At 38.5% G+C, this 13,964-nt stretch overlaps 1 protein-coding gene across 6 annotated transcripts in view; it reads right to left on the reverse strand.

Annotated features, from left to right (window-relative positions):
- The window catches only part of KLHL32 (kelch like family member 32), a 113,831-nt gene that overhangs the window by 25,050 nt on the left and 74,817 nt on the right, over window positions 1-13,964 (reverse strand). For 5 of the 6 annotated variants that reach the window (XM_077764733.1, XM_077764730.1, XM_077764734.1 and 2 more), the window contains 3 exons: window positions 8,789-8,847; window positions 5,077-5,269; window positions 3,293-3,387 (listed from right to left, as the gene is read on the reverse strand). In XM_077764733.1, coding sequence (XP_077620859.1) covers window positions 3,293-3,387; window positions 5,077-5,269; window positions 8,789-8,847 — 347 coding nt within the window. The remainder of the gene's footprint in view (window positions 1-3,292; window positions 3,388-5,076; window positions 5,270-8,788; window positions 8,848-13,964) is intronic. The other variant, XM_077764732.1, reaches the window with a different exon arrangement.

The following is a 13,964-nucleotide window of genomic DNA, read 5'->3' on the forward strand; positions in this document are numbered from 1 at the left end:
TGAGATCTGATATCATACAACTCCTAAAAGAAAACACAGGAGTAATCTCTTAGACAATGGCCTTAGCCTAATATTTTTATATATGTTTTCTCAGGTAAGGGAAACAAAAGCAAAAATAAACTATTGAGACTGTAACAAAATAAAAAGCTTTTGCACAGTGAAAGAAACCATCAACAAAATGGAAAGGCAACCAAATGAACGGGAAAAGATATTTGCAAATGATATACCCAGTAAGGGATTAATTTCCAAAATATATAAAGAATTTATACAACTCAACACCAAACAAATTTTTTTGATTAAAAAACAGGTAGGGAACCTAAATAGACAGTTTTCCAAAAAAGACATTACATATGTCGGTCGACCGACATATGAAAAGATGTTCAACGTCACTTATAAAAGAAACTCAAGTCAAAATCATAATGAAATATCACCTCACAAACAGTGAGAATGGCAAGTATAAAAAAAAAACAAAAAACCCAAGAAATAATGAGTGTTGACAAGGATGTGGAAAAAGGGAATCATTACGCACTACTGGTGGAAATGTAAGTTGGTGCAAACACTATGGAACAGTAGGGAGGTTCCTCAAAAATCTAAAAATAAAAATACCATATGATCCAATAATTCTACTCCTGGGTATTTACCCAAAGAATACAAAGACACTAATTCAAAAAGATACCCCTATGTTTACTCAGCATTATTACAATAATAGCCAAGATATGGAAGCAACCCAGTGTCCACTAATTGACAAAGCAAATAAGAAAATATGCATACAATGGAATATTACTCAACCATAAAAAATGAGATCTTGCCATTTGTTGACAACATGGACAGACCTAGAGAATGTTATGCTAAATGAAATAAGTCAGACAGAAAAAGACATATACTATATGATTTCACTTATATGTGGAACCTAAAAAAAAACAAAACAAACAAATATATAAAGGAGAAAGAGACCCATATATACAAAGAACAAACTGGTGGGTTCCAGAGAGAAGGTGGGTGTATGAACTGGACAAAATGGGTGATGGGGAGTAGGACATACAGGCTTCCAGTTATGGAATGAATAAGGCATGGGAATAAAAGGCACAGCACAGGAAATCTGGTCAATGGTATTGTAATAGCGCTGTATGGTGACACATGTTAGTTAACACTTTTGGTGAGCACAGCATAATGTACAGAACTGTTGAATCACTATGCTATACACCTGAAGCTAATATATAACATTGTGTGTCATGTCTAGTTCAATATAAAAGAAGATACACACTTCTACTTAGAAGATAAATAAATCCTGGGGATATAATGTACAGCACGGTAACTACAATTACCAATACTGTATTGAATATTTGGAAGCTGCTAGGAGATTTTAAAAGTTCTTCTCAAGAAAAAACTCCTGTAACTGTGTGAGATTATGATTGTTAACTAAATTTATTTTGGTGATCATTTAGCAATGTATACATGTATAACATTTTTATATACCTTGCATACAATATTAAATGTTAATATCGCAATAAACTAANACAATATCCTAATTATTCGATCCAGAACTCACATCCATTAGGACCAGCTTGTTTATTATGTTGTGCATACTTACGGTACCCCTGCTGATTTAGATATACTTAATTGAAGTAGTAAATACCCAGACAAACCTCTGGCAAGACAAACCAAGAGGAGAAGAGAAAAAAAATTAAAAAAAATAAATAAATAAAAATCACTATTATGAATGTAATGAGGAATATACCTAAGCAGTCACAAAACAAATAGTCACTGCAATTTTGAAAACTTAGACAACATGGAAAAGTTTCTTGAGAAAATATATATACTTTATGAGACGGGACTGTAGGAAAAACTAAAATCTGATACAGGAAGGGAGGGGCAAGATGGCGGAGAAGTAGGGAGCTCCATACCTGCACTTGCGCCCAGGCATCACACGGAAAAGTTCTGAAGCCATAGGAAACCGTACCACACCCAAGAGATTGGGAGAGAAAGGACGCAGACTCCACTGAGAAAGACTTCTAAAGGCTACCTGAAGAAACAAGCCAGAGTACACAAGGTGGAGAGTCCCAAATATCACTACGGATAGGAAAATAAAATAACCAAGGTCCCATCAAGAGAGACCAAGACATACCATTCAAAAAACACTCTCTGAAAGGATAGGCCCTGGACAGNCCAGGGAGGAAGTCAAACTATCACTTTTTGCAGACGACATGTTACTCTACATAGAACACCGAACAGACTCCACCAGAAGCCTACTGGAACTGATCCAAGAATTTAGCCAANTCCTGCAACTATTAAAGATAATGAAGTAGTGGTTAAAAAATTACCTCAAGAGTAAGGTTAGATAATAAGAGTAGTTATAAGGATATGTATTTTTCCAGAGATCAAGAGAAAAATCAAGCCTAATACATGTCAACAACATCAAAGAACATTTAAAACAGAAAAACTATGGTAAGAATTGTAAAAAATAAAACGTTTAATATGCATATCAGCAAAAGCTGTTGTTGTTCTGAAGCTCGGGGCAATTTGCCCCTGCTGGGCTGTTCACGTGCTGATATGCCAGGGCTGTTCCCTGGGGCAGAGGCTATCTCCATCAGGCTAATCATAAACCACCACTGTTCACAACTTCTACCAGGAAGGAAAACATCTTAGTAGGTGTGATTGATTGAAATGAACAAATTGAAACACAGAAAATAAACCAATGGAGTGGAAAGGAGGCATTTGTAAAGTTTTGGGAGTGTGAAAGTGCTATTTATTCTAGACTTTCTTGGTTTAGAAGAAAAAGAAAGGTAGCGCACTTTCCCCATTTCCAGAATATATTATACAGTAAAACCTTGGTTTGCAAGCTTAATCTGTTCTGGAAACATGCTTGTAATCCAAAGCACTCATATATCAAAGTAAATTTCAAGAACCACTGGCTCAGATGTGATCAGCTGTGATCATGTGACATTTGGCGTCATGTACTACTTGTATTGCAAGACACCACTCGGTTTATCAAGTTAAAATTAGAAATGATTGCTAGCCTTGCAGAACACTCCCAGAACAAGTTATGCTCAATCTAAGGTTTTACTGTATATATTTTCAAAGCTCTTCCTCATCTTTATTTTCAGTAGAGCTTGATCATTTATTCGGTATTATTTTTAGGAAGCAGGATGAAGTTTAGTGATTGAACTAGCTACACAAAGGGACCTCAAACCTCTTTCTAGGAGTAAATACCTCTTCCTTCAGTAGTAGCACTGCAAAAAGTAACCTCACTGAACCACCTGAGCGAACTTCAAAAGGAACTTCGACCACTCACCTGGATACAAGCCAGAGGCTCATTCGTCCAAATCGAATATCCACCAACTAAATATATTCTCTCATTATGGACAGCAACTCCAGATTCATTTTGGCCTAAAGTAAGAGAATTGAATGAAAAGAAAAAAATAAATCTATTTTCCTTGCATGTCTTAATTAACCCTTTTGCCACACTGAGGGATACAATTTCCCCCTGTGGCACATTTGTATGCTCCACAAGGATTTTCACAGCAACTAATCGCTGCCTGCCAGTACTCAGAAGAATTAACCACTCCTTCACAGAGAATGGATTTGTGTCAGGTCAGAACCAAGCCAAAACACACACTAGCCAGACAAGTTAGGAAATACAGCTTTAAATGCAGCAATAATAAGCAATAACAAAATAAGAATTCTATACTATGTTGTATGCCATTAACTTACAGGGGCAGAAATAAGGTATATTTTCAAAATGCAAAATACCTCCTGTATCTACAAATGCTCTAGGGCAAGTGCTTACATTTGTAAAGTAACAGCTGCAACCCCAAGAAGCCAGTAAGACAGAGCCATGCCCCCACTGTCCCCCCAAATGACGACAAATGACAGAAAAGACCGATAAAGTTACTACCCTCCTTTTCTTTACATACACAACAATTTTAAGACTATATTAAAGTTCCCAATCTGGGACCAATAGGGGTAGTCCCTAGATACTGACACGCCAAAATGATGAAAGGTTCCTCCCCCATTTAAAAAAGAAGACAGAATAACTCACTACCACATATTCTTCCCTGGAGGCCATCAGAGAGTGAGATAGTCTCTTTTTATTGATGGGCTGACACAGGATTGACTGCGGTAATAAATAAGATGGATCCTTTGGCAGCCAGAATCCCAGATCCAGGGACCGAGGGGTTAAGGTGCTACTATAGCAACTCAGAGAGACTGAAGTCCTTGTAGGTGGGCCCTAAAATCATTTTCACAAAAACAAGAGCTCCACACAAGGCAGCTAACCCTTTCACATTGGTTCTGTACTCAGTGTTGCTTCCCCAGCAATAGCCGTGAGTGGTTGAGCATCCACTCAGCATACTGAGATGTTCTCAGGAGCTAGTCTAGCCCACCATTTTGCGTTTGTGATTTTCCGATCAGTACAGCAGCCTGGAAAGGACCTGATCCCCTTGGCGGTTTATAATGCAAGTCCACAAGGGAAAGGTTTTCAACTCCGTAGAGAAACGTCAGGGGTAAGTTGTTCATGACTTTCCTTTTATTCCCTGTTGAGAGGAGGGTTCATACCTAGCATTACCCTTGATAATGCTTGAAGAGCTATGTGGCCAGAAACACCACCAAACCCTGAGGCATAGACCTGCTCTAAGTGTTCGTTGTTAGGAGAATACAGCCAGAAACCGTATGTGACAGTAATAGGGAAGACCCTACTCCTAAACTCAAAATACATAAGAGGACCAAAAGTGAAAAGAGAAAAAACCGCTTCTGCAAAGAGTTCCTAATTCTTTGGTTCCTCTTAACTGTACAAAGTTCCTCTGTGAATACTTACTGACAAGAAATAACTTGACATACCTCTCTCAGCCAAGTGAGAAGATGCACGAAGGTAAGAGGTGCCTTGAGAAACTAGCTCAGCCACCTGACTGAGTGACATTTTGTGAGATAAATAATGTGCACTTTTCTGGTTAATAAAAGCAAGGTGTTCTGCCACCAGGCACTTGATATTTAGAGATGCACCGAAGACGTTTAAGAAAACAAATGTGGCAATTTCTTGAATCTCTGCTTTTCCTGATTTACTTAGTCAAAGGTACTTGCCAGTCAACAGGTTGAAATTACAACGCGTCCACTGGTCAGTGTCTATGTTGTAAGAATCTATATGCCGCACAAGGATCCGGTCATTATTGTAGTCCAGGTCATTGCCTCCAAGAACATAAAGCTTTCTTTGAACAGCAGCCATGGAATGGTAGACCCTTCTCTGCAGCATAGGACTGCGGCTTATCCATTTATTCTGGGGGAAGAGGGGAGGGGAAGAAATTCAGGTGAATTCTGTTAACAGGAGACCCTCCATGGCAGAAAACAGCAGTGCCTCATTAGTAGCCGGGACTCTAATGTGTGTCAATCACATTCTGTTTGAATGTTGCTCACAGATTGAAAGGTATGGGTGTCGTACCTGAGAGCAAGTGCAGAAGAACCACATATTCCAACTTTATTTTGCAACTTACATAAGGCATTTCCTCTTGTTGGGGTTGCATTTTATGGGGCATTTTTCATTTTATAACGGGAGCCCATGAGAATAGAGTTTTCATGATGGTTGTCTCACCCAAATGAGAGAACTTACTCATGCAAATTGCATAAAAGTGAAAGCACCTGGCTAGGTGTAATAATTAAGAAAACGGATCTTGGGGCACCTGAGTGGCTCAATTGGTTAAGTGTCCGACTCATGATTTTGGATCATGATCTCAGAGTTCATTGACTTTGGGCTCTGTGCTGATGGTGCAGAACATGCTTGGGAATTGCTTGCCATCTCTCTCTCTCTCTCACTCTCTCTCTCTGTGGCCCCTCCCAAATAAATAAATGAAACATTAAAAAAGAAAGAAAGAAAACAGGTTCTGGATCCAGAATGCCTAAGTTTATAACCTTGTGTCACCTCGAGCAATTAATTTAACCTCACTGTGCCTGTTTCCTCATCTGTAAAGTGGGAAGAGCCACACACTACCTGACAAGCTTGTTGTGAGGATTAAATTAGTTAAGACTCATGAAACATTTAAAAGAGTGACTGCCACATAATAAATGTCCAATCAATCAAAATGCACTTCAAAAAAAATTATTGTGATAATAATCGTTGGCTACCCAAGGCCTCTACATAAGGTGGGGTTGAAGTGACTTTGCTGTTCTGTCCAAAATTTACCTTCAAAGATCAATGGAAGAGCTAAGATCTTGTTCCACAACAAAGTTCCATGTGGCCTTTGTATTTATATTTATAATTACATCTTCACATCATCTTCACATCATATCATCTTATAATCACATCTATAAATTCATATTTATAATCACATCTTCTACCAAACTGGGGTAAGTTATTTCTAGGCACGTGTTTGTTTGTTTTGGTAGAAAGCCAACTTTTATACAACTTCAAGAATGGTTAAACCTCAACTGTTTGGTCCTGGGTCATGCTAGTAATGGGAAAGACATGCTCAACTCCCCTTTAAATATGGCTCCTTTCAAAAATGTATTGTAAACTGCAACACTAGAGGAAAATCAAATATGACCTTAATTTTAAATCTCAACTAAGTAATCAACAGGTAAGCAAACTTAACCATTTCCTTTCTACATGAACACTAAACTACAGGAAGAACCCAGATTCCTTTCGCCAAGAAAAATTTGGATTTTGACTAAAAAAAAAATCATATGATGTTTTGAATACATAGAATTTCACCAGCTTACAAAGCTATAAAGGGATAAGCAAAAAGAAAAAAGCTTATATAAATATTGGTCCATTCACTAAAGGCCTATCTACCAGTTCATTTCTAATTCCTCTTTTAAAGATAAACTTAAAAAAGAACGGTATGTACAGTTTGAAGGGCTTGCACTGATTTCCTCCCCCTTTTTAAACATATCCTAAGAATCTCCTTCCAATCAAATGTCATCTTTAATAAAGTAGCCAAACCTTTCTTTCAGATATTCTGCAAAGAAATATCTTCAATACACTTTACATGAGTGGATTTAACTCAAAACTCTGATGATGCTTTCCTCCGGTGCTTTCTATGAGGCAACCTATTCCACTATTAGGAATCAACGTGTGCATTAGCAGTCCGGTCCCCTGCCACAGGACTGTGGACGCCATCTGGTTTATAAAGCCTGCCTGCATCCCCTGATTATATCTTTAGCTTCCTTCACTGCCGTGCCTGCCAGGTGAGCCGCCAACCGCTGCAAAGGCAAAGAAACAGAGAGGCCTAGTGGGGTCATTCCTAATAAGCTAGCGTGTGAATACTAATCAGTGGTGGGGAAGCAGAGGTCACCCCAGCCTGCCTGTTGGCAGGTAGCGATGTGCTCTGTGGCAGATGGCAGGCATTATCGACTCTCCACAAAGGCCTAGAAGAGAAATAAGCACCAGGGCTGAATGATAGAGTTATTGAGATTCTGAGCAAGATGCAAGCAGATGTGATGTTTGCCAGTACCCACCGTAAACAATATGCCAGCAGAATTTTTAAAAAGAGCATGTGTATACAAACATGAAACAGAACTCATTTGAGAAATGTTAACACCTTCTTCCTCTTTAACCACGTGTGCACCGAACTCAAGTAACTGCCATTAATGATCCCTCTTGAGACATCTGGCCCATGGACATGTGGTCTCTGAAATCTACAGCTTCTAATGACATCAGGAAACACACTTGCGAAGAGAGAAATACCTTCATTAAATTCAGAATCAAATCACGTTGAAATAAAAAGATACCAAGCCAACTGAAGTCATTCAGGACGCTCATTTGGTGGCCAATCCTGACTCAGGCTACCAAAGCTAACCTGTTGTTTACTGTTCTGTTATCTCTAGCTGATAAATGTTAAATTCCCAGTTCAAATATTTTTAGAATACTGTCATAATCATGAAAAATATTTACATTAACAAAATCATACACATTGTGAAATTCTGAAAACATTTGCCAAGGCCACAGCTATTTTGGTAGAAGGAAAAGTGAGTAAAAATAGTTCTTCTTTGGGGAGCCTGGGTGGCTCAGTTGGTTGAGCGTCTGACTTCAGCTCAGGTCATGATCTCATGGTACATCGGGCTCTGTGCTGACAGCTCAGAGCCTGGAGCCTACTTAGGATTCTGTGTCTCCCTCTCTCTCTGTCCCTCCCCTGCTCACACTCTGTCCATGTCTCTCAAAAATAAATAAACATTTAAAAAAATGTTTAAATCGTTCTTTTGGGGACAAAAAAGTAACTGAGTGTGTATGACAACTGGACAGAAGAAGGGAAAGACACCATTAAAATATTTGCAGTTCAGGCACCATTTGTTAGATGAAATACACACGCTTATCGGATACTTCTACTTCATACTTGTCCTGGACAAGGACATTCTGGCTATACTGAGTTAAATAAAAGTTGTTATTTTATTTGGGAGAAATGAAACAATAGGCATGTTCCCTTCTTGGAAGGACATGCCTTCTAAAAGGACATAGCAACAGGTCAATCAAAATCGTTCCTTTGGATGCCTCTGAATATGAATAGTCACTTGAGATAATGGAAATAAAGGGTTAGCTCGTCAACATACTTACCCTTCTTTCTACATTATGCAAAACTCTGAAACAGTTAAGCATTGTGTACAGCATAAAACTAAAGGAGCTGAGATTTTGTGAGGGGGAAGAAAAAGCCACTGAAAGGCAATTTATCCAGATGCTTCCATTTCTCTATATAAGTTTAAGATCCACGTGTGTGTACAGACTTGGCATTTCAACTACTAATTATGGTGGAAATCTTTTAAAATTCATTTTAATTAAGGTAATGAGTTTTTCTTATATGATTCTTACCTGGTTAGGTTCATATACCATTAGTCTGTTCTGATATTGTGCTGTGTTAGTTACTCCACCTGTAATGGATTAACATGTGTTAGAGCTTTCATGAATACAAAATAGGATATTCCAACATAAGAATGAGATACAATTAAAGGAAAATTAGCTACTGCTGAGGATCTATTTGTATACCCTCGTGGTGAACCCATGACATAATTAAGAAGCTTATTGTTGAAGCAGTTTCATTTTCAAGAAACATTTTAGAAGCAATCCAGTTGAGAGCAAGCAACAAGTATGCTGAGATTACCAAGAGGCCCCGATTCTGACAAGCTGCTCTGTATGGCCAGAATGAGGGGCAAAGTATGGCAGGGAATGAACATAACGCACATAGACAAAACTCTGTACAATTTATGCCCTGGACAGAATTATATGAAAAATTATTTTCCTTAGCTAAACTGGCATTTTTATAGCTCTAACCTTCTGTATACTAACACAGTGATGTCTTGATATCTCTTTGGAAGAAACACTAAGGAAAGACATTACTTATCAAAAGAATTTTGAGCCAAAGCTGTCCAAAAGAATATAAGAGCCACCAATGTGAATCACAGAAGTAATTTTAAATTCTCCAGTATCCATGTTAAAAGCTAAAAAGATGGGTACCTGGGTGACTCAGTCAGTTAAGCGTCCAGGTCTTGGTTTTAGCTCACTTCATGATCTTGTGATTAATGGGATGGAGTTCCACATCAGGCTCTGCGCTGACAGTATGGTGCCTGCCTGGGATTCTCTCTCTCACTCTTCACTCTGCCCTTACCTTATTCGTGCATGCAAGTGCATGTGCACACTCTCTCCCTCTCAAAATAAATAAATAAGCCTTAAAAACAAAACTAAAAAAAAAAAAGTGAAAGTAGGGGGTGCCTAGGTGGCTCAGTCGGTTAAGCATCTGACTTCAGCCCAGGTCATGATCTCGTGGTTTGTGGGTTCGAGCCCTGCGTCGGAATCTGTGCTGACAGCTCAGAGCCTGGAGCCAGCTTCAGATTCTGTGTCTCCCTCTCTCTCTGCCCCTCCCTCCCCCATCTCAAAAATAAACATTCAAAAAAAATTTTTAAAGAAATAGTGAAAGTAAACTTAATATAAATTTAATTTTATTTAACTCAACATAGCCAAAATATTATCATTTCAATGTGAAATTGATATAAAACTTGGAACTATTTTATGTTCCTTTTTTCATACTGTCTTCAAATCCCAATGTATATTTGACATGGCACATTTCAATCCAAATTAGCCATATTTCAAGTGTTCACTAAGCCCCATATGAGTAAGAGCACAGTGTTTAGTTGTTAGCAACTTTTCTAAGGCCTTCTTGACAAGTGCTTAGATCCAAAAGACTCAAGACCTTCTGCTTAGTCAAGAACCACTAAATAATCATTACCTTTCTAACAAAGTTTCTCCTATCCATCCTCATATTTTCATGTTTGTGGTATACACTGAATCCTGTAAAACCCAGAAACTACCGATTCTACTTTAGTTTTTACCACCAAATGGAAAAACTATAAAACATAAATCAACACCATAAGAAAATAATACTAGCAGATATTAAATGTTAGGTAATAAAATAACTAGACTATGAGAACTACCCTCCCAAATAAAAATCTCTTTAGAGATTTTTGCCTTATACATAGTTCTAGATGCTTGTATAAAATAAATAACATTTTAATAAGTATCACACAGAAGCAGCTAATTTTGCAATAAAGATCTAAAACTGAGCCACACTACAACTGTTTCCTACTGAAATTTTTTAATTCAAAAAGTATGTACATAATGACCAAAACAGTATTAATGTTTTTCTTACTTTGACTAAACTTTAGACAGGCTTCCTTGTGTCTCTTAGGCCCCTGACCTCCCTTTTCTTTGAGCTCTCACTTTAGAGAACCTGTAAATTCCGTCTCTGCCTCTTTGAGGTAGAAGTCACTTAAGAAGCTTCTTGCAAGTTTTACAACCCTGGAAGATATCCCTCCCAGCTCTAGGAGCCATCCCATTGAAATGTAATCATCAAGGAAGTTAATGTCACTATCTCCCAGTTTCTATGGAAGGTAGGAGCCTCACATTGCTGGGTGCCAATCAGAAAACACGAATAGCCTAATCACAGAGAAAAACATTTATAAAATCAGGGGTAACTAAATGTGCTCAATATATCACATTGATCAACCTTGCTCCAAAACTCCTTCAGCACTTTTCTACTAGCTCACCCCAGTGCTTAAAAAACTCTACAGCCTTTTGCTCTTCAGAGGAGTTGATTTCAGGCTGCATTTTGGTCTCCCTCCCCTACTGCAATAGTCTTGGACAAGTCTTCCTTCTCTGCTTAACTTTGTCCAGTATAATTTTTCCTTTGATGGCTCATATACTTTGAATAGGTCCCCACCATCAACTCCATGGCCAGGAGTCAAGCCAACCGGAAACCAGAGTATTAGTGCACACCCTCAGCTAAGCCAGAACAATCCATCAATATTAAGGGATACATAAAGGGAAGGGAACCTGTCCAGGCCAATCATTACTTCTCATTCAACCCCAATAAGGAGATTACATCTTTCATATAACTGACCATGGCTTTTATTAACTGGAGGGAATTTTTTTAAATATTCTCCCTGAAGCCTGCAACTACTTTTAAGATCAATGAAAGCTTTATCTGCAGAGTAAGTCCACAAGGAACAGAGAAACGAGGTTCCTGCCTTCAAAGAAAGTCTTCTCAGCATTTCCTATGGAATGTCTCATTTTAAAATAAAACCGTAGGAAAAGAAAATACACTTAAGAAAGCTGTGCTGAAATGCCTACAGAGTCAAAATGTATGTCCAAATAAATACAGAGGCATATTTGTTTCCTTCCCAACCTTCCTTTTCTTATCTGATTAAAAATTGAATGTCCAATAATTCTTTCTCAGCATAACTAACAACACAAGAATAATCAAATCTATTGAGACCTCACAAGTCTTCAGGGTTAAAATGATTGCCAAGTGCTTTTGATCTGGGCCATAACCACCAGATTAATGTCCAGCTCGCCTATAATCATTTCTCCAAATGAGAGGGAGCAGAGGGCAAAGCTCCCACCCATAATTTCAAAATTTTGACGGTTTTCCTCCTTGTGTTAGAAATATGGGATGGAATTAATATCTACTGCAGTCAACTATCTGTTTATGACAGTATTGGAAAATATTTACACTACTATATGTATCAGAGTCTGCCCATTATAGACTAAATGTACAACCAATAGATTAGAATGTAGCTATTACATCCTCTCTCCTAAGGAAAACATACAATTTATCTTCATGCTCTTCAGAATTATTATTTACTCTCTTCTACAGATGCATTCGTATAGTTTTTTTTTCCCTTAATCTGCACGCGGTAATTAGATTCCTTACCCTTATATTCAAATTTTCACTCACATGACAATGCTTAAAAATGAAATACTGGGTTACTAGGTGGAAGTAAACATAAAATTCCTAGTTAGTTATTTGGTTGATGACTTCTGGAATGTTAAACCATGGGAGGTGCCTAACAAACCCAGTGCTGTAACTTTTGCCAAGTCAGTACTGCAAGGGAAAAATCTTAGAAATTGGTCCTGTTGTTTTCCTCCTTTGAAATAATTTACAAACGATCACACAAAAACCATTTCTTCTTGGTACAAAAAATAAATTTTAAAAAAGCAGCCCACACATCTTTAGCAGCGTTATGTGCACAGCTTATCATTACATTCTCTTCACATAACACTCTTCACTTTTAGATTAATCTGCTGAAATGAGATGCTAAGGATTTGCATACAGATTTGACTATACAAAAATAGATATGGAATTAATAACAGTCTCTATATGTTTTAATTTCTCCTAGACTGGAGTACCCTTGCCTGCAGCAGTATTCCTGGCTTTGAAAGTCATCAAGCTGATTTGCCTGCTCTGGGTTATGATGCCACATGCTGCTATACTGTCCCCTGCAATCAAAACACTTGCAAAGATAGATTCTATGCCTCCCTCTATCGAGTACATTTTATAGACTGGCAGTTTTGATCTCCCTCCCCCACCCCAGGGGGGGATAATCTGCATCTTAACAGCTTTCTATAGATACATTTGTCATTAAATATGCCATCTTGTATCAGCATCCATTTTTAAAGCCAAGTTTTCCCTAACTTTGAAGTGCCACTGTCAAAGTGAAGACTTTTCAGCCAAAATTGAAAATGAACAGCTCTGTCTCATACTTTTGAACTGTGCCTTAAAGATATACTGCAGGTTCCCCCAAAGTCAAATAAGTCTTTAAAAACTGCCAGAAGGAATGAAAAGTTACCACCATGCTACCAGCAATGAGAAATGCTTTCTATCATCAAGACAAGAGTAAAGCATTTTTCTTAAGCCTCCCTGTTCGGCTCCTCACAAAACGTTGTGACAAATGGATGAATGCCTACCAGAGAAAGGATGACAGGTGACTGCCAAACAAGCAACTTCTGCCTCCGCTGCTGGAATTCACGGACTCCCAAACTCACTGGGCTCAAAAGCAAAAACTGGTCAACACTAACAATGTCTATAGAATAGGGTGTTAAGAAAAATAGCTCCCAATATACATGGGTCAGGATAGGTCAAGTCTGGTGACTCTGCTATATTTTTTTTCAAGGACAGAAAATACATCTGTTGATACAGAGTCCTATGCTACACGCTGTAGCAGAAACCTATGGCAGGGAATGCATTACCCCTACCAGGACAGAGCAGAATGCAAAGAACGGAACGCGTCCATGCTCTCAGGAAAGACGCTCCAGGCTGGAACTCTGCCAGCCAATTGAGGATGGTGGAAAACCATCTCAAGCTCTCTGCAACTCTCCCAGAGGCCTGCAGTGCCCAGCTCTGTGCTAGACTAGGGGGTTAGTTTCAGGATAGGCTGTGGCATCAACCCCACCCAGGCTCCTTTATGACTCTATCCTTGGGGGAGGATTTAACACACCCAGGCTTAGGTTCCTCATATGCACACTGGAGATGACGGTATCTCTCGAACAGGTTTGGCATACTCTTACGGAGTGCGTGGCATACAGGCAATCCCAAGAGGAAGTTTATGACAGCACTGTAGTCATTTATTTATGGAAATTTCTTACCATTTCCATAAAAAGTACAAATGAGTACATATGGAATATTAAAAAAAATAAGTAAGTATAGAATACTGAA

This window comes from Crocuta crocuta, unplaced genomic scaffold, assembly GCF_008692635.1.
Source record: "Crocuta crocuta isolate KB4526 unplaced genomic scaffold, BGI_CrCroc_1.0 scaffold194, whole genome shotgun sequence".
NCBI lineage: Eukaryota > Metazoa > Chordata > Mammalia > Carnivora > Hyaenidae > Crocuta > Crocuta crocuta.